Below are 21,985 nucleotides of genomic sequence, written 5' to 3' on the forward strand. Positions count from 1 at the left end.
GGCTATTGCTGTTTGAGTTACTGCTGCTGATTTTTTTTCTTCAGGTTTTGTATTTTACAATGCTCTCGGTAGTAGAGGCAGTTTCTGTTACTGAGATGATAGCAGAATCAGAATTTTTTTTTGTATGGCAAGGTGTAGTATAGGGTGTACGTGGTGGGGGCCACAGCATACACGGGGAAGTATCCTAAGTTCTGCTGTGCACCCATTATTAGGGATTGAGGGCTTAATGTGGACGCAGAGTATATGTTTATATAAGGCCCCGTGATTGTCATGTGTTAAAAAGAAACCACAAATTATTTTCATGACAAACATTTAGGGCATAGTAGAGGAGGGAAGATAGTCAGGACAGCAAAGATACAAAGAAAAGATAGGTGAAGTGGTAAAACAAGACAACAAAACTTTATTTAGATCCGTGAAAAGAGCTTGTCAGAGCATTAAATGTATTTTTGTGGATCCTAAACCTTTGCAAACCTTTATTTCTGATAAGAGAGAGTTGAATAGCTTTATGTGAAGTTTAGAATATGGTGGAGTTTATTCAGGTTCATATAATTAAATTCTTTTGTTTTCTATTTTCCTATTTTTGTTTCTTGTCCCCTTTCCCTTTATTTTAAAGAGGACTACTGGGTTTCTAATATATGTTTTAATATTTACCTCATTTGATATTATGTTTCCCTTTTACTCTTGTACAATGAAAAATGCAATAAAATATAGACTGAAAATAGCTGCAGGGGAAGGACTGAGAGACAGATGAGAAAGAGGCAAGTGTGATGGGTGTCAAAGAAGCAGAAATACTCACATGTTTAGTGTTCACTAATGGAAAAATTAATTTCCTGATTATTTAGTTTTCTTTAGTGTAGACAGATGGACTCAGGCCCAGTGGGTTTATGCTCCCCTGCCAGCAGATGGAGACTGAGCAAGTTGACATCACAGTAAGAGCATAAGAAATTACCATACTGGGTCAGAGCAAGGGTCCATGAAGCCCAGCATCCTGTTTCCAACAGTGGCCAATCCAGGATATAAGTACCTGGCAAGTACCCAAACACTAAGTAGATCTCATGCTATTGATGATGCTTAGATCATTTTCCTGTGTAGTAACTCCTAATATGGAACTTAACATCGTGTAACTACACCATGGGTTATTTTTCCCTATATTTAACACCGTGCAATTGTCCACATTAAATTTCATCTGCCATTTGGATGCCCAATCTCACAAGGTCTTCCTGCAATTTATCACAATCCGCTTGTGATTTAACTACTCTGAATAATTTTGTATCATCTGCAAATTTAATAACCTCACTTGTATTCCTTTCCATATCATTTATAAATATATCGAAAAGCACTGATCCAAGTACAGATCCCTGAGGCAGTCCACTATTTACCCTTTTCCACTGAGAAAATTGGCCATTTAATCCTACTCTGTTTCCTGTCTTTTAACCAGTTTGTAATCCATGAAAGGACATCGCCTCCTATCCCATGACTTTTTAGTTTTCTTAGAAGTCTCTCGTAAGGGACTTTGTCAAACGCCTTATGAAAATTCAAATACGTAATCTACTGGTTCACCTTTAACAACGTTTATTAACTCCTTCAAAAAATGAAGCAGATTTACAAGGCAAGACTTCCCTTGGGTAAATCCATGCTGTGTTCCATTACACCATGTCTTTCAATATGCTCTGTGATTTTGATCTATAGAGTAGTTTCCACTATTTTTCCCGGCACTGAAGTCAGGCTCACTGGTCTATAGTTTCCCGGATCTCCCTTGGAGCCCTTTTTAAATATTGGGGTTACATTGGCCACCCTCCACTCTTCAGCTACAATGGATGATTTTAATGATAGGTTACAAATTTTAACTAATAGATCTGAAATTTCATTTTTTAGTTCCTTCAGAACCCTGGGATGCATACCATCTGGTCCAGGTGATTTGTTGTTGTTTAGTTTGTCATTCCAGCCTACTACATCTTCCAAGTTCACAGTGATTTGGTTCAGTTCATCTGACTCATCACCCTTGAAAACCATCTCCAGAACTGGTATCTCCCCAACAGCCTCATTAGTAAACACAGAAGCAAAGAATTAATTTAGTCTTTCTGCAATGGTCTTATCTTCCCTAAAAGCCCCTTTAACCCCTCAGTCATCTAATGGCCCAATAGACTCCCTCCACAAGTTTCTTGCTTCGGATATGTTTTTTTAAAGTTTTTATTGCGAGTTTTGTCCTCTACAGCCAACTTCATTTCAAATTTTCTCTTAGCCGGCCTTATTAATGTTTTACACTTAACTTGGCAATGCTTATGCTTTTTCCTATTTTGTTCAGATAGATCCTTCTTCAAATTTTTGAAGAATGTTTCTTTGGCTAAAATAGCCTCTGTCACCGCACCTTTTAACCATGCTGGTAATCATTTAGCCTTCCTTCAACCTTTCTTAATGCATTTGAACTGCGTTTCTAAGATTGTATTTTTAAACATACTTGCAACCTTTGCAGCTGCACCTTTCAGTTTTTTTCTATTTTCCTCATTTTATCAGTTTCCCTTTTGAAAATTTAATGTTAGAGCTGTAGATTTACATATTGTATCCCTTCCAGTCATTAGTTCAAAGTTGATCATGTTGTGATCACTGTTGCCAAGTGGCCCCACCACTGTTACCTCTCTCACCAAATCCTGCATTCCACTAAGAATGCAATCTAAAATAGATCCCTCTGTCATTGGTTCCTGAACCAAATGTTCTATGAAGCAGTCGTTTAGTCCATCTAGTAACTTTGCCTCTATCATGTCCTGATGTTACATTTACCCAGTCAATATTGGAGTAAATGAAATCTTCCATTATTACTGCACTGCCAAATTGGTTAGCTTCCCTGATTTCTCTTAGCATTTCATCATGTGTCTGACCATTTTGGTGGGGACTCTGGAAGCTAAGGCTGTGGAGTTCAAAGCCTGGATCACTTGCTGTGGTTTCTGCAATCCTCTCCGGGGAATGCTGAGAACAGTATACAGATGAGCCTTTCAGTCCTCATCTACAATATATATAACCCTGCAGTGACCCCAGCCTTGCCAGTATTTTCTTCAAAAGCAACTGTGGACAGACTAGCAAAAAACTTGATTAAAAACAGATAACCAGAACTGTGTTCAACCAACCATAAACACATATCTCACATAAGATTCTAGGTACCCCAAGCTAGGGACTGGATGAACAATTACCAGTAATCCCTTGTGACTCAGAGCCCTACAGGAGGACCATTGATACACTCATGCGGCAGCCAAGGGTGGGAAGCTGAGTCCTCTGTCTACACTAAGGAAAACAAAATTATCAGATAAGTTATTTCTCCATTTCCTAGTGTGTATACAGACGGACTCAGGACCAGTAGGATGTACCAAAGCTACTCCTCAACAGGGTGTGAGGCTGCCCACGGTACAGTTAACACTGCATGTGCAAAGGCTGCATCCTCCTGGGCCTGCTCATCCAGATGATAAAACCTGGAAAAAGTGCATTAGGAGGACCACATTGCAGCTCGGCAGATATCAAACGGGAGTCAGACTAACCTCCACCCATGATAATGCCTGAGCCCTAATGGAATGAGCCATGACCTGAGTAGGCAATGGCTTTCCAGCATCCACATATGCAGCCGTGACCACCTCCTTAATCCAATGAGCTATGGAAGCTGGAGCACCCTGCTTACTCCCGCCATGGAGAACAAACAGGCGATCCGTCTTTCAAAAAGACTCAGAGACCGCCAGATACCATACGACAAGATGCTTAACATCCAAGGAGTGATGGCTGGGAGATGGGACTGATTCATATTAAAGTCAGAGACTACTTCGGGCAAGAAGGATGGAACAGTACGCAGCTGTAACACCCTTGGAGTCACCCAAAGAAACTACTCTAGGCAAGGCCTGCAGCTCAGAAATCAGATGTGCAGAACATGTAGCCTCCAGGAACAGAGTCTTCAAAGTAAACAACCATAAGTAAAGGCTACGCAGTAGTTGGAACACAGGGCATGCCAAAAAATCCAGCACCAGATTAAGACTTCACAATGGAACCGGTAACCACAAGGGAGGCCTAAGATGCTTCACACCCTTCAAAAAATGGGCCACATCAGGATGAGTCAAGGAAACACCATTCGTCAGGCATCTGAAACAGGCAAAAGCCACAACCTGTACCTTCAAGGAATTAAGGGCCAATCCTTTATTCAATCCATCCTACAAAAGGCCAGAATAAGTGGGATGTTAACTGAAGAAGGAAGAACACTTCGCTCCTCACACCAGGCCTCAAAAACTCTCCAAACCCGCACATAAGCCAAGAAGTGGAGAATTTGTGAGCATTGAGTAAAGTGGCAAATCACTGCAGAGGAATAACCACGCTTTAACAGGCGAGCCTTCTGAAGGGCAAAACCTGAAGACAGAACAGAGTCAAATCCTCGTGAAGAACCGGTCCCGGATGTAGAAGATCCATGTTCAGTATGAAGGTGGGCCTCCATCAGGAGTTATCGCAAATCCACATACCACGGACACCTGGGCCAGTTTGGCGTTTTACATAAGGAAACCAAAATGGGATTCTCTCGGCTCTGACATAGTATCTGAACCAGGAACACCCAGCTGTTTCAAGGTCTGGGAAACCAGGGCCGGCAGTTCATCTCTATGAAAGAACCACAACATGTTTCGATATGGTTCCAGCCTTGGAGGAATTTCCCCATCTTCCAGGGAATCAGGATCAACCTCATCGGTGCCATCCGGATTCCTGTCAGGAACACCCGCAGGGAGCAGAGGCGAGCCCCAGTGCATAAGCATAGACTGGAAGAGGGAGTGGCCACTGGCTGAGGGTCTGACTGGAGAGAAATGGGGGAATAGGAGGACTGTGCCTGAAGAAAGGCTTGTAAGCCTTGAAAAAATTTCACCCAAGAAAAAGCACCCAGGTCCAGACCAAGCCCAGAAGGAACTGGAGCTGGTTCCACAGAACTGCCCTCACCAGCGGAGGAGCCAGTTAAGGGAGAGCCAAGAACTGGCATCTCCCCCAGTCAAGGATGTGACCAACCCATCATCAGAATGGGAAGAGCCAGGCTTAGCAAAATCCGAGGAAGACAACTTTCTTGAGCATCTGAGCAGCGCTGACACAGGTTAGAAGCCAGGTCAGGCTGAGAAGCCCTAACATGATAGGCAACACAAATAGGAAGACGCTTAGTCTTCTTGTTTACCGGCACCATCGCTGCGGTAAACGTGTATCAGAATGGTTTGTGCTCAAAAATTGAATGTGCCCAAAAATAAGCACGGCAAGGCATAAATAAGTTTGTGCGAGTAAAAAGTGTGCGCAGAGCTGACATTGCGCATACCAGCCTAGAGGGCAGCAGAACATGCACAAGAGCGCATGAAGACGGCTGCCGCGACTTACCATGTGGCATGCAAAAAAAGAATAACCCACCAGGGGTCACGCAACCCACCAGGCTGCCCAATTCCCCAACAGGAGTGGGAACCAACATCGGCATGGTGTGCCAGGAACAGAGACTGGAGAAAGTCCTGAAACCTCTCTATCAGTGTCTGATTCAGGTAAAACTTCCTTTTTTTTTTTTTTTTAAATCTTATCTGAACTCAGTACTTACCTGCAGCTGGTGGAGAGGGTATCTGCTATCACTGCTGCGTTTGGCCTCCTGTACCAGCAGCTAAGTCCATGTTGGGAAACTCAGCTACCGGACCAAGGCACACCTCTTAGGGACCACAAAAACATCACCTCAGGAATCCTCAGTTGGGGGGAGGGACCTTTAGGTATCACTGCAGGAGAGTGGGGCTCTCTTTTCCCCCGAATTTAAATATCAAATTTCCCCTTTCAAAAAGCTCAAAGCATTCCCAAAAGGGAGATGCACGTCCACTATCTGCTGGAGATGGAGAATACTGGCAGGCTGGGGTCACTGCAGGTTTATATATACTGTGACGTCAGCTTGCTCCATCTCCCATCTGCTGGCAGGGGAGTATAAACCCATTGGTCCTGAGTCCATCTGTTTACATGCTAGGAAAAGAAGGGATTAGAGAAGCACCACTTATTGGGAGGTATACATATGGGTAGATGTCACCATTTAAAGAAGGATTACATGGACCTAGCAAAACTCAAAGTAGACGGGACTATGAGGATGGATTAAAAACTTAGGATATTAAGGACGCTCAGAGATGTTCTAGGTGCTCTATTGATGGATTTGTTCAACAGATCTTTAGAGATGGGCATAGTTCCGGACAGATATCACGCTTCTTTTTTTTTTTTTTTAATGAAAAGTTATCAGGGCCGGTGTTAGCATTTTTGCTACCTTGTGCAGTTACTGTGCTTCTCCCCACCCATTCTGTTTTTTTTTTAACACAGAATTTTTGCTGTTTTTTTCAAATAACCAACTCACAATAGAAAACCAGTCTTGTGCTCTCTCCCAGACCCCCTTTTCCCCCCACCTAAAAAAACACTGCTCCCTCCAGTGATTCAAATTTTCAAAACAGACATACTCCATCAACATCTTACCCCATCTGCTGGTCCAAAATTCCTAAATTGTGTAGGAATGATCTCCAGGTGCTTTTATCCAACCTACTGGTAGATAAAAATGGCACTGGCTGGGCTCTGTAGTCCAGTGGTCTCCAACCCTGTCCTGGGGGCCCACCAGCCAGTCAAGTTTTCAGGATATCCATAATGAATTTGCATGCAAATTTTCTCTCATGCAAATTCGTTATGGATATCCTGAAAACCTGACTGGCTGGAGGGCCCCCAGGACAGGGTTGGGGACCACTGCTGTAGCAGATACCATTTTATTGTACAGAAATACTGTACTGCTGTGGTGCCACCCAGAAAACCCTGCAAAAAAAACCCCCACACTTGGAACCCATATGGTATTAGGCCTTTTGTACCATGTTAGGTGTGGGTTTGACCCATAACTAAACTGAATGACAATATAGTAAACTTCCATAACCAAAACAGTACTAACTTTGAGCACTCAAACACGAACAACCCTATCTATGAAAAGGCAACACTACAAAATATTACACTAGGCCCTAAAATACATCCTATTAAGAAAATAAAACAAACCAGGATACTATAAATCCCTAAATTGAAACATGCTAGCAGAATATGTCACCTTGGTCACACATGCAGACCCTCACGAAATACAGAATAAAGTAAAAATAGAAATATAGACAGAAACTGAACTGGAAACTGCAACAAGCCAGACTCTGTATGCAATGCAAGAATGGAAAAACAAAAATATCACCAGTCCTCAAATCAAATAAAATCAAGAAATATAAATCATAAGAAACCATAGTAATAAAAAGAATATTGCCAAAGAGCTGATGAATAACATTCAATAATTAACTCACAAAAAGTTTAAAAAATGTTCTAAACACAAAATATTTCAAAATAGAAGACAAATGCCCAGTAATTAACACTAATAAGGATGGAAAAATCCCAAGATCCCCATACCTGAAAGCTTCATTTCTATGCACTCTGAGCTTGTCATGGAACATGGAGGATGTCACACACGTGCTAAGCTGCAATTCTCTCTCTCACACACACACATAGGGGCGGCTTAAAGGAATCTGCTGCCTGAGGCGAGGGATGAGCTGTCCAAAGCAAGGTACAGGTCAAATTATCAAGTGGGGCAAGGGCTCTTTTTAGTCTATTCCTTTCAGCGATTTGAAATGTTGCAGAATGAGAAAAGCAGGGGGCAGAGTTCCCAGAAGAGTAGCAGAGTGTCTGTGATAATTCAGTATTTCTAGGAAGCCGGCAACCCTGCCACACTTCCAGGAACTCTATCACCTGTCTCCCATGTTTCCTCAGCATTTGCCCCTGGAGAAGTGGGGGATGGGTGAACAATAGGGGTCTGTGTGGGGAAAATTCTCTACCGGCTTAGTGCAAGGATATTAAGGCTCTGGGCGAACCTTAGAGCCTTATGCCACCCTCCTTCCCAGCCCTCAGCACACAAAAAAAAGTTTGCGTTTAAAGCAACCAATCTTATATGAAAAGACATTCAAAGTATAGTTTTCGGAGATAAAAATTATCACAACATGCATATTTTTACATGCACTACTGTGGTGCCATCCAGAAAGCTCTACAAGAAAGCAAACCAAACACTGGACATGCATATGGTATTAGACCTATGGTAATGCACGTTGGGTGTCTGCTTTGCCTTTAGAAAGCCATAAGTAAACAAATTATAATTACAGTAGTATATCTCCCATACTAAGAAAGAACACTAGTTGCCATAACTGAAACAGTAAAAACCTTAACTATGAAAAGGCAACACTGCATATATTACACCAGGTCCTAAAAACAAATACATCTATTAGGAAAATGGAAAAAGGCCAGTCTGCTATAGATCCTAAAATAGAAACTTCAGATTAGCAGGATACTTCACCTCAGTTACATATGCAGACCACATACAGAGACCCCTCACCAAATATGAAATAAAGAGTCCATACAGTATAAACAAACATGTAGACAAAAACTTAACTGAAAACCACAAGCAGCCTCACTATATCCAAAGCAACAATGGAAAAACAGAAATGCCATTCCTCAAAACAAAATCAAGAAATATGAAACAATAATAGTACCATACTAATAAAAAGAAAAAATATTTCAAAGCAGCTGATGAATAGCGCAACAGCCAATAATTAAAATCTTATATACAAATTATAAAATGTTCCCAACATTAATAAAATATTTCCAAATAGCAGACACATGAAATAGTACCCAATAATTAAACCTAGTAAGAATAAAAAAGTCCATAACTGGGAACTTTTTATTTCCACTTATCCTGGGATTTCTGTGGATTAGTAGAAGAGGTGGATGTGGTAGCAGGAATGGGGAACTTTCCCACCTCCCCTCTCACACACATTTATTCACAGTCATATATACAGATGCTCTCACACAAACAGGTTCTCACTCTCCACGCATGCTCACACACACGCTTTCACACATGCTCTTCAAACGCATACCCACTCCCTCTACCTCTCTCAGTGTCAGGCTGTTGGCAGATGTGCTCAGCCGTCAGCAGTTGCCTCAAATTTTCTTCTGCCGCTGTACAGCCCAGTTTCTTTTTTGACCACCGGCATGGCCTTTTCTACTTTGCTGCTGGGCACTTCTTTCATTACATATCTGCCACTGGATAGTTGAGCTCCACTGGAGGCCCATGGGTCATTTGTTTTTTTTTCGGCAGCCAGCAGGTTGGGCTCTGCTGGCGGCACACAAGGCCTTTGCTTGTTCTTTGGATGCTGCTGGACTTTTTCTTTACCGCCAGTCAGACTGGGCTCTACCGGTGGCCCGCCAGGCCTTTGCTTATTCTTCGGCCGCGGGCAGGTTGAGTTCCGCTGGCGGCCACAAAGTCTCTTCTTTTCTCTGCTGCTGGGCAGGCTGGGATCTGCCGACGGCCCGTGGGGCCTTTGCTTATTTTTTGGCCGTCGGTAGGTTAAGTTCCGCTGCCGGCTGCTAAGCCTCTTTTTTTTGCTGTCTGGCAGATTGGGTTCCAAAAGCATCCAATGTTCCCTCTAAGGACTGGGTTGCTATGAAAAAACATTTTTGCTTTCATTACCTTGTGACACTACTTTCTTTGAAGCCAAAAGTGTATCGATTTTATGCTCACAGCAACTCAATCCTTAGAGGGACCATTGGAGCAGCCAGCACACAAACTGTCTTACACACACACACACACAATACTCCTCTTACACACACTTCTCACAGTAACTGCAAACCCTTCACTGCCAAATCTGAGAAGTAACACAAACCCCTGCAAAAAAACAAAACAAAAAAAACCCGACACCTAGAACTTTGCCATACCATACCAGCCCAGCACTATCTTGATTGAGCCAGAGTGAAAAAAAATGCCTTGAAAAAACAAGCACATAGCCCAGGGTTATAAAATGTAATATTTTTTTTTATTTATTCTTGTGTTTTTTGTCACATGTTTTTTTTGCATATTTTGCTTTTTTTTCTTTGTAATATCCCTAGCTTTTCTTTTAACTGCATCCCCTTCTTCCGCCTCTCCGTCTTCTCTTCTTCAGTGGCCAATCTGGTGCAAGCTGCTCTCCTCCATATCTGGGCCCAGATCCTCTCCTGATGCCAGATGGTGGCTTGTCTCCTGATGGCAATTCATCTCCTGCCTGGGCATAGTTAAATCTCTCAAGTGGTAAGTTCGAGGCATCTGGGCACGCAATTTAAGCCCTGGATTGGTTCATCACCTGGTGAATCAGTTTCTGATGAGCAGCAGCAGCTGCTATTTGCCACTGCATCACTGATGGTAAATATAAATCAGGTATGCAGTTCTACCAATCCTAATCATGTCTCTTCAACCAAGTACAAACTTCCAGTTTTGAAATAAAGTTTTTATTCACTGACCTGCTTGAGTTTGAATACATCAATGTTCCTCACATGATAAGCACTTCTGACAGTCTGCTGGCTGTATGGAGGGCATTCAAAATGGCCTGTAATGTTTCAAGTACACAAATTAACCTTATTCTGCCAGTCCTGGATGCCATTCTAATGTGCATTTGAGAATCCTTTAAGTTTTAGTTTATAGTTTCTTCAGATGTATAATTGTATACAATCAAATTACCTTTTTTGTAATCATGAGATTTGAAAATTCCAGAGAGGCCTCCGATTCTAACCCCACGGTAATTCACAACCCCAGCATACCCTGAAAGTTTAAGACAATTAATTTCTCAGTATGTTTCTGCGCAGAATACTCTACATCTGTAACAGTGGGGGCATTGAGAGGACATGTAGGATGCTGCACTTATTGACAGACTTCAGGCCAAAGCCTTTTTCTTTGGAACTGTTGAGGCTAGCTATGTGCTACAGTTGTCAGGCAGCTAGGGCACTTAACCCAGCTGGTCGGAAATTTGCTCAAGGGTATGGCTGGCTGGCAGCGATCTGAGAAGATCAACAACCCATAAACAGCAGTGCAGACAGCTTTAAAGGAAACCAATTATTCACCTCCGCTAACAGACCTTAAGGAGGTGGTGAAAAATGAAGAGATTTATGAAACAAAAAAAAGTTAGACCAGATGGTAGATGAGAAAAGTTAAAATAGCAAAGGAGCAAAGAAAAGAATAGTTTCTCTCCTAGACCCAAGTTATCTATTAGACCACTGAGAAAAGCATTTTTTGTAGAGGGTCAGGGGAGATAAATACTACCTAGGACTATCTAAAAATTGTTTACCATCAATTGAACATGAGCACATTCTATATACAAAACTTAACTTTTTTTTTTTTTTAATGTTTTGGATTTTTGTTTCATGCAGATAAAAATGCATTTCACTAACCTAATAAGAATATACATTTATAACAAGCGTTTCCAAAATGTAGTGCTTTAGGTTTAGAGCTATAACCCTGACTTGTTGAGACTGAAGTATAAAAAGACCTCTTTCCTATTTTATGACAAAGGGGCACATCCTTTATGAAAGGTTTCAAGAGTGCAACTTGAAACAAATTAAACAAGCAGTCTGCGTTGATGCTTAAAAATCTTAACTCCTATAAATTCAAATAACTGCAGTGTCCCTGCTTATCTCATTGAAAAGAAGCCACGTTAATAGAAAAAAAGGCCCTAATCTAAACAATTCATTATTCCCTGCCTGGAATTTGAACTGGCAAATTGCACTGGAATTAAATGACATGAGCTCAGAACCTGCAAGCGACAAAGGGTTAAATACAATTATATGCAGCTAGCTGTACACTCAAACCATCTTCAGTGCAGTCGAGAAATAAAGCATGCTAGGAAAATTCCAATGTCTCCTACCACCTCTGGTTTATCACTGTATAAAAACCACCGGAGTCTACTGTTAGTGATATCGAAAGCTCACAAGTCTATTTGGGAACCAAAAGTCCTTTAGTACCAAGGTAATATATGTTTGGTGCCACCCATCCTCCATAGGGGTAGGTTCTGTAAGTGATTAGAGGCTTCATGATTGCATCCTATAAGATGGTGAGTACTGGAGCCGCCTTCTCGCCAGAGTAATACATGTTTTATATGTTAAACAAAAAAAAAAATACTGTTTGCAATTTTTTTCTGATGATTTACTATCATGATTTAGTTAATTGTATTTAGACAATTATTTTTGAGGGAGATGCTGCCACTATTTTTGAAAAGGAAGTCAATTTTTCTTTAGGAGGGGGTGCTCAGTGGGCATTTAAGCAGTAAATGCTAAAAGACATGAAAAATGTGGGGTATTTTTCTGTAAGAGTCTAAAACAGCAGAACATAATTTGGATGTAAGTCAAAGAACAGAGATATCAGCCTGGCTTCTAGGACTTTTATTTCAAGACATTCAGAGAGTTTCTCAACGTAAACATTATGGAAACTTATGATCTGCAGTTTAATGGTCGACCTGTTGTCAATACCATGAAGCTTGGAATGATTGCTCAGCAAAAAAATAAAAAGACTCCTCCAAAAACATTAGTCAGTACTCCTCAAACAAACATTAGTCAGTAGGTCCTGCCCACCTACCCAAAGACACAATGTCAAGTTTGGTTCTAGGGTAAAAGAGAGGGAGTGAATTTGTGGCAGTCCAAACTAGTAAAACTTATGGATTCATTTTGTTAACAATGCTTTACTAACAAATTTGGAGCAATGTTAAACTCAAAGGGGGCAGCTCAGTAACTTGTAACTCTTAGTCAATGCAGAAAAATCATAAATCTGCATTTCAACTTTGCCAGTGTCTGTTCAGCAGAGCAAGAAAAGCAGAGCTATAGTACAGAGTGAGCTATACACTTAGAAGGGAAAGTCCGTATTTTCCTCTCTTTTCAAAGCTTTTACTGACCATTGAGCTCCCAACTGACTCCTATCACTGGACATGGCAACATGCTAGCATCCAGCAGAAGGTTAGGATGCCACTGGATGGAAACATTGTTCCTGCCATTAGTTATCCCCTCAAATATTGATCTAGTTTACAAATCTAATTTACTTCCTCTGGACATGCAGCCTTCATGAGATCTAAGAAAATTTAAACAATGGAATTTTTTTTTCCACAAAAAAGTGCAGAACTGAAGCCAAGTAAACTGGTCTTTTGTGAATTACAGTGACATACCTTACAACAAATAGCCCCATAAACATTTTTTTTAATTTACTGAAGACTTGGAACATATGATGGTAATAATACTTTTTCTATACTTTTTCTTATGTATCCTCTATAAGAGTAGCATTTTCAAATTATCATATAACACATATCTAACTGAATTCACTTACTTGTAGAAAGTTTGCATCTGACGGTACTTAAGGGGCACAGCCATACATTTCATGTCTGCTTCATTCCTGACAGCTTGAAAGTCCCCACAGCACAACAAAAGGTCCACCTTAACATTCTCCTTTTTCTCCAAGAACTGAATTGTCTCGTAGATTTTGTCCAGCTCACCATGGCAGCAACCTTCTACTGCTACCTTCATGGTGTTAGCACATATGTACTACTTACTTTACCAAAAGTCAACCAATAAAATCCACTATTTCCAGGACCTAGTTTACTGATTCCTTCTGTAAAGAAATCCACCTAATGAGATTCTGAAATTAAAGAGAGATGTAATTAGAAAACTGATGAGTGAAAATGCCCTCACCACTTTATAGGACAAAGAGCACTTTCGGGAAAGCTGATGCCAAGCCCATTCCCCAGACTTCTCCCTTTCCCCAGGTTTGGCCCCAATCTGAACTTTTACAGAAGTAGTCATCTGCCTCCAGATGGACAGATAAATGGACTGAACCATCCCCTAAGCATTAAAAGCACTAAACATTTATCTCAACTGTCACCCATACAGGTGGTCTCCAGCAAAACTAAGGCCTGAAAAAAAATGGAAGACTGGTTTCCAATATTGTAAAATATAGCACTTTTGACAAACAATAACTTCATTAGAATAAAAAAATATGTGACTGACTTGTTTACAAATAGAAGTGTGTCCTTTTATACAATTTAATTTAAATGAGCTCTTTGGCCTACACTTTACATAAGTTGCCATATTGGGTCAGACCGAGGGTCCATCAAATTCAGCATCCTGTTTCCAACAGTGGCCAAATCAGGTTACAATTACCCAGCAAGTACCCAAACATTAAATAGATCCCATGCTACTAGTGCCAGTAATAAGCAATGGCTATTTCCTAAGTCAACTTTATAGACTTCTCCTTCAGGAACTTGTCGAATGCAGAACCTCAGAGTCTGATCTTGAAGTACCTGAATCTCCCAAACACCAACATGATTGTTATTCTTGGGGTAGATCCTTGAACTTTGTGTCCTAGAATCTTTCTACCAATTGTGGGTTTTGCCTGGAATTTAATCAGTGTTTCTAGATTATGCATCTTGCTTCTCCTGTACACTTGGTGAAATATTAGTGATTATTTTGTTTGAAATTGGGCTTATATGGTAGAGATAAGTCAATACAAAAGTATACTGATCTTTATTGATTGACTGGATATGTGGATAAGAGGAACGTGTAGCAAACGATGGTCTTTGTGAGGCACAGAGAGAAAGAAAATCAGAGAAATAAACAGGAATTGGTAAAAGAGAATATAGAGCCAGATGTCCCAAACTTTCTTCTCATAGATATTTATTTATAATTTTTTTCTTTTTTTTTTTTAACATTTCTGCTTTTGTAAATCTTGTCAATAGTTAATCTCCCTTCCTGAATGCATCTGTGCAAAAGGGCTAATCCTTGACAAAACAAATGACCTGAAGCTGGATTTTCTGTGCACTTCATAACAGTAGATGTTTGGCACAGCAAGAATTAGATTAGATTATGCAACCCTCATCGTTAAAATACTTAAAATCCAAACAAGTGACGTGGTTAAAACGAATAAAAAAACTATTTTTCAAAGATCATCAAGAACAAAAGTCTGGTTGGAAAATATATTGTAGAAAAAAAAAGCTTTACGAATGAAAACTAAGAAAATGAATAAGGAGCAGCGTATCCTATACTGGGAGAAGAGGCAGCACAGAAAGCTGTATACAGCTTTCACTTACAAAAAAAAAAATCACCGAGCGCAAAAAGATGTAGAGGTGTTCAGAATTTGCACACAAACCTTACGGAAGCTTGGATTTTTAAGGCCTCATAATGCCAGTCAGGCCGACACTGGGACCAGGAGGAAGCGTAAACAAAAGCTAGAAATGTCTCCAGCATATAAAAAAACAAACAAACCCCAACAACAATAGGACCCGCTTCCTTGTCTCGTTGCTGTCTTAATCGCTTTAAAACTCCACGCCGTACCACCAACAGCGGCATCAAGTTTTTCGATTTACGATGCGCGCACTTCGATGACGATTCTTATAACGCAAGCGCAGTCAAGCACTTCAAGCCTCTTTTTGGTTCTAACCGTTCACTTCCGGTTCTCTCCTCCAATCGGTTTTATTATTGTCCTGAACGAGGGCGACCGGGGCTGTGACTAGGTTTAGGAGAGACTGTCTGGAGAAAGCGAGAATCGTTTGTTCGTGTTAACTGCAAGACTAACCCTAGTGTGTGTATGTGTGCTCTTCCGGCCTGCATCCAGAGGTGCTGCGGCCCCCAACTCCAGCAGCTGTGAGTAACTGACTTTCACCTTCTCCAGTTCGGTTCTACTGCTTGGGCTTCCGGGGGTAAAATTCCCCTCTGCCCCCTGCTGCGGGGCGGATTTCCGGGCTGCCCGGTGTAGGCAGCTGAGGGAGATGGAGACCTACCGCACACCACGAGTTTCTCCCTGGGGTCTTCCATAAAAGCTTTTTAGGGAGCCCGGTCTCAGGGAAAGTCTTTGCACTGCTCCTGGCATTCTCATCTCTTCGTCCCTAATATATCTGGTGCGTGGGGAGCCGATTTCTGGGGGAAGATGAAGGGCTACAAACATCACACTACACTGGGATGTACGTCAAGTTTTCTCTAATGCTGTGGGGTGTGAACCCTAGCTATCGTATGTGCTACTGCTGCTTGGTTTCGTATTTGAATGAGAGTTCCCTTAGAACCAGTGGTGCGGGACCTGTTCCCCTCACGCCTCCTCCGAGCCAGTACTTTAATTATTTAATTTTCTTTGCTGCTTTCATAAACTGCTCCAAGCGGAAGTGTAATAAATAGCATTTAATTGACAATACGTAAATCCAATTAAAAATAAACAGATTAATAAAATAGATAAACATTTAAATCAGACAGTATGATACAATTTAAATGAGCTGATCACAATTAAGACGTCATAAAACTGAAGTGATATGGGTGGACCAAAATAAGAGAGTTACCTTAAGATCAACTGTGGCAGTAAGACTAGCTAACTACCCATACTAGTACTTTCCGCAGCGGAGAAAAAGCATCACTTAATTTCTCTTTCCTCATCCTCTCGCATGCTCAGTGATCCAGCACGTACAACTCAGACATGCACGTTACCTATTTTCCCCCTCCCCCTTCAAAGGAATAAAGACACACAGTGGATACGTCTTTTTGCTTAACCTGTATACCATCAGATTAGCTCTGCTTTTGCTGTAATACATATCGGTGCCATCATTTCTCAAATTTAGAAAGCTAGTTCTGCTTGAGTGCGGTTAGCCTGTTTAAATAATGACTTTGAATGGGCGGAACCAAAGGTTCTTCCAATAGCATGTAATTTCCCCTCGAGCAGCCAATATTATTTGTTGAGATAGTAAGACAGCCTCAGAATCTTGGTCAGGATCAGGTATATTTAAAAGAAAAAAAAACAAGTGATCTGTAGTGATGTTGACCCCCATTATTTCACTCAGCAAATTTAAGATGTCATCCCAGAAGATAGCAATCATAGGACAGTCACACCACATATGTAAAAAGGTGCAGTTTTGCCAACAAGACTCATCCAAGGTTGGGTACAAAATATGCAGTCTGGCTGGTGTGAGGTACCAATGGTAGAACATTCTATAACTATTTTCTACAATTAGCGCAGAAATAGTGCTTCTTTTGGCATAAGCAAAACATCCTCTCATCCCGCTGAAACCATCCCGTCTAAACTTCTTCTCTCCATTCCGAAAACCTTTTCCAAACCCCTGTCAGTAATACTGAACTGCTCACTAGAACAGGGCATGGTTCCCAATTCACTTAAGCATGCAGTAGTTAAACCTATCCTCAAAAAACCTAATCTTGACCCCACCACCCTCTCCAACTTCAGACCCATCTCCAACCTTCCCCTCCTCGCTAAAATGCTAGAAAAGCTTGTTAACTCTCGCCTTTCTGACTACATTGAACAGCATAACATTCTACCCCCCATGCAACATGGCTTTCGAAAGCACCTGAGCACCAAAACCTTTCTCCTCTCCCTTACTGACACCATTATCAAGGGAACTGACACTGGTTCCTCTTACCTCCTTGCTATGTTAGACATCTCTGCAGCTTTTGATACCGTCAACCACACCATCCTCCTTAACATCCTCAACAGTATTGGTATCACTGGAATTGCACTCTCCTGACTGAAATCCTATCTACATAATCGCCAATTCACAGTTCTCCTTGATAACAACGAATCTGATGCCATCAAACTGGATCAGGGCGTTCCCCAGGGCTCTTCTCTTTCCTCTACCTTATTTAACCTCTACATGCTTCCTCTCACCACCCTCCTCACTAATCTTGGCATCAAACACTTCATCTACGCAGATGATGTGCAAATCCTCTTCCCCTTCTCTGACTCTCTAAACTCAGCTCTCCCAAAACTGGGAATCATGCCTGACTGCCATCAACAAACTCCTCACTGACATGCATCTTGCTCTCAACCCTCAAAAGACTGAACTCCTTATCATTTCCTCTAAACTACCCCTTCCTTCTCCTCCCCTATCCTACTCCTCCACTACCTTCCACCCACATATCCGTAACCTTGGTGTACTCATTGATAATCGACTCTCATTCAAACCCCACATCAAAGCTATTTTAAGTGACTGCTACTTTAAACTACAAACTATCAGAAAACTCAGACCCCTCCTGCACTTCTCTGACTTTCGCACGGTACTTCAATCTATCATCCTTTCCAAAATTGATTACTGTAATGCTCTCCTCCTCGGCCTCCCCTCCAGCCACACCAAACCTTTACAACTCCTACAGAATGCTGCCGCACGTATCCTCACCAACACTAGAAAAAGAGATCACATCACTCTTACCCTCTTTGATCTCCACTGGCTGCCTATCCAATCACGTATCCTCTTCAAAACTCTATCCCTCATTCACAAAAGTATCACTAATGAAAATTTCAATTGGCTCTGCCCCCCACTCCTTCCTCGCACCTCCACTAGATCCACACGTCCTGTCCTCCAAGGAACACTCCATTCCCCCTCTATCAAACCATACAAGCTAATCTATGCAATGAACAGAGCATTCTCCCTCGCCGCCCCCACTCTTTGGAACTCTCTCCCCCCAGATCTCCGCACTGAAACATCCACACCAAAATTCAAAAAGAAACTAAAAACTCTGCTCTTTCAACAAGCCTACCCTACCTCTACTCCCTCCATATAATGTATGAAATCCATTTGTCCAGATGACTGACTCTCTTGTAAATATTCTTTCTTGTAAATATACTGTACATTAGTTCACAACTATTATAATTATTGTTTACTCTCTCTTTCGCAGTACCTTTGCTCTTGTTATGCCTTGCAACTTTTAATTGTTATAGTTACTGTTCTATGTAAAGGCTCTGCCTACCATGTTTTGAGTTAAATGTACACCGATACGATGTGTAAACGGTTATCGGTATATAAAAACCGTTAAATAAATAAATATATCCCATCTCCATTCCCCCAGCATACAATGCAAATCTTTCTCCCAGCCCACAATATGTGAAGGGGGTTACTTAAGATCTTTATTTAAGAGATTCTATCTTCTAGAAATCCCGTTTGTAACCAAACGAGCTTTATCACAAAAACCTTCAAAAAGAGATTTTCCCTATCCCAGACTTCTCTTAACCACCTTCTGAGACAGAAAGTGCTTTACCTGCAGATAGAAGTAGTAGTCGCAGAAGTCTAAATGGAAAGTAGACATCACTTCCTGAAACTCTTTTGGTCCTGTCCTGCTCCAAAGTTGTTCCAATATACTACAATCCTTCTCTTCCTATTGTTTCACAACCTTGACAGAACATCCCGGTAGAAAATCTTTATTAAAAAAGATAGGGGATCTGTAGAAATAAGATCTGTCTCCCACCAAATCAATCTTCCACTTATCCCAAGTTTTTAAAGTGAGAGCAACAGTCGGTGATATAGATCTGGGCAACAATCTAGCCTTAGTAGGTAACAACACTAAAGTGTCCATGGGTAAACCACTTAATAGAGATTGTTCTAAACCCACCCATCTTCTGCCCGCACCCCTGCTATGCCAGTCAAGTATAAATCCAAGTTGCGCAGCACCGTAATACCATGACAGCAAACTTGTTTTTTAATTAGGTTAAACCAACAGGAGAGTTACCGCTGTTCCTCCTGTTTATGAAATCTGTTATTGTTCCTAAAGTTAATTGTGTTTTAGAAGCTGTTAATATTTTACATTGCTTAGACATAAGAATATTGGCTATTGCTGGTGCAACATCAGTGATGTCACTAAAAAAGGGTGTGTCCTCTATCTGCTTGTAGGCTGAGATAACCCATTAGTCTGGATTGGTGTAGCAGGATTCAAGGAAAGTCTAAATTTCACCTTTATCTGCAGAAAAGGCTTTGAATATTGTACCTACAGTAAATTCAGAAAGTATTCAGACCTTGTCACTTTTTCCACATTTTACATTACAGCCTTATTCTAAAATGGATAATACACATTTTTCCCTCCATCTACACACAATACCCCATAATGACAAAACAAAATCAGGTTTGTAGAAATTTGTGTACATTAATTAACTCCCCCCCCCCCCCCCCCCCAAAAAAAAAAACCACTGAAATATCACATTTACACAAGTATTCAGACCCTTTACTCAGATTGTCTTGGGTATGATGCTGCAATCTTGGCACACCTGGATTTGGGGATTTTCTCCCATTTTCTGCAGATTCTCTCAAGTTCTGTCAAGTTGGATGGGGACTGTCCATGTACAGCTATTTTCAGATCTCTGCAGAGACGTTCGATCAGGTTCAAGTCCAGGCTTTGGCTGGGCCACTCAAGGACATTCACAGACTTGCCCAAAGCCACTCCTGTGTACTCTTGGCTGTGATCTTAGGGTCATTGTCCTGTTGGAAGGTGAATCGTCAGCCCAGTCTGAGATCCAGAACTCTCTGGAGAGGTTTTTATCAAGCTTCTGCCTGTATTTTGCCCCGTTCATCTTTCTCTTGATCCTTACTAGTTTCCCAGTTCCTGCAGCTGAAAACGTCCCCACAGCTTGATGTTGCCACCATGATATTTGCTAGGTGATGAGCAGTGCCTAGTTTCCGTCAGCCATGATGCATGGCATTCAGGCCAAAGAGTTCAGTTTGATTTCATGAGACCAGAGATTCTTGTTTCCCATGCTGTGAGAGTCCTTTAAGTGCCTTATGGCAAACTCCAAGCAGGCTGTCATGAGCTTTTTACTACGGAGTGAATTCTGTCTGGCCACACTACTATAAAGGCCTGATTTCCTAGCGTGTAGCAGATGGACTCAGGACCAATGGGTATAGTGTGCTCCTGATAGCAGTTGGAGACGGAGTCAGATTTCAATCTGACGTAAGCCCTAGTACATATTCCCCTGCAGGAAGTTCTGCTCTTCAGTATTTCTCAGTCTCCATAGCAGTTCGGGACTCTATACATGCTTGCACAGCGTTGGAGTATTCTAACCGAAGAAATCTTACCTCTACAGAAGAGCCCCACTCTCCTGCAGTGATACCTATGGGTCCCTCCCCTAGTTGAGAATTCCTGAGAAGATTTCCGCGATCCCTCAGATGTAGGCCTCTGTCCGGCAGCTGGTTCCCGGTGTGGGCTTAGTCCCTGGCAACAGGTGCGGCTGAGAGGCAGCGGGTGCAACTTTGAGCGCAGCGGTGAAGGTATTTTTCCCTCTCCTCCCACAGCCAGAGACCGCCTGGAACGAGACCGGGAAATGCCGAGACAAGGTAAGGTAGAAAACTTCCTAAAAGTCTCCGGTCTCCGAGGCTCAAATAGCTGCACAGATTGCCAGCCGGCGTCAGTGCTACCGGGTTGATCAGCCCCGTCCGGGCTAGGCCCCGGTCCAATACGAGGGTCCTCCCCCGTGGAGAGACCCTCCAAGGTGGTCGCCATATTGCTCGCGTGGTCGCCGATGACATTTTCCCTTGATCGCCGCCCTGTCCGCAGATTCGATCCGTGCGCACAGAGGCGAGCCGGGCACACAAATCACTTGTGCGAACATCGGCGTATGCATAAGTGCTGTGCGCACAGCGACACGTGTGATGGTGCCGGGCGCACAGCCACACGCTCAACTGTGCTGGGCGCATAAGTTAAATTTGTGCGCACAGTGGCGTGCGCATCTTATTGAGCACACATCCGACCTACATGCAGAACTTCGGTGCGGCCGGAGCTCATATCTAAGCCTCCTGGCGTACACTTGAACGAGCACAAGCCATGGCGCCACCGGACAAGAAGCTCAAGGATCAGGTCCTCTGCCCAGCATGCCACATAATGTTATAATTAGTGAGGTTTGGGTGGACCCTTGGACACTGGCAGCTGACAACACCAACGGGGGGGAAGTCCTATGAGGGGCCACAGGTCAGGCTCAGCTCAGGACACACAAACACAGAGATTGATCTTTTATTAGACAATGTGATGAAGCCACCAGAGGTGGCAGTGGTGAGCAGTAGAAGTAGCCCGGCTGGGCTAGTATCCCTCAGTTGCTGGAACAGCGACTCCTCCGGTAGCAGTGCTGTAGTGGAAAGAACTGAGAATGAGTACAATGGAATATGCACAAAGCCCCAGTGTGGAGAACCCCAGGATAGAGAGAGCAGGCCCTCGAGGAGCGAGTAGCTGAGAGGCTTGAAGGTAATGTACTCACACAGCGGTTCCACGTAGGAGATGGCCCTAGGGCTGGAACGGAGGCAGGCCCTCGAGGAGCGAGTACCTGGTTCCAGGGAACAACTCTGAGGTGAAGATGGCAGTACTCACTGGTGTTGAAGATAGCAAATCCTTCCAGGCA

At 42.3% G+C, this 21,985-nt stretch overlaps 2 protein-coding genes across 6 annotated transcripts in view; one reads left to right on the plus strand and one right to left on the minus strand.

Moving 5' to 3' along the window:
• The window catches only part of DBR1 (debranching RNA lariats 1), a 30,461-nt gene extending 15,216 nt beyond the window's left edge, over window positions 1-15,245 (minus strand). The window contains 7 exon segments of the mRNA XM_029606200.1: window positions 10,336-10,421; window positions 10,553-10,633; window positions 11,830-11,869; window positions 11,871-11,914; window positions 11,917-11,954; window positions 13,178-13,486; window positions 14,993-15,245. Coding sequence (XP_029462060.1) covers window positions 10,336-10,421; window positions 10,553-10,633; window positions 11,830-11,869; window positions 11,871-11,914; window positions 11,917-11,954; window positions 13,178-13,374 — 486 coding nt within the window. The 5' untranslated portion in view covers window positions 13,375-13,486; window positions 14,993-15,245.
• Window positions 15,246-15,297: 52 nt separating this feature from the next.
• Window positions 15,298-21,985, plus strand: part of VPS8 (VPS8 subunit of CORVET complex) — an 818,099-nt gene continuing 811,411 nt past the window's right edge. For 2 of the 5 annotated variants that reach the window (XM_029606199.1, XM_029606197.1), the window contains exon 1: window positions 15,298-15,486. The gene's annotated coding sequence lies outside the window, so the exon portion shown is untranslated. Of the gene's footprint in view, window positions 15,487-15,617; window positions 15,804-21,985 lie in introns of those variants that run through there. The other 3 variants (XM_029606196.1, XM_029606195.1, XM_029606194.1) reach the window with 3 other exon arrangements.

The sequence above is a fragment of the Rhinatrema bivittatum genome, chromosome 6 (genome assembly GCF_901001135.1).
Source record: "Rhinatrema bivittatum chromosome 6, aRhiBiv1.1, whole genome shotgun sequence".
Classification (NCBI taxonomy): domain Eukaryota; kingdom Metazoa; phylum Chordata; class Amphibia; order Gymnophiona; family Rhinatrematidae; genus Rhinatrema; species Rhinatrema bivittatum.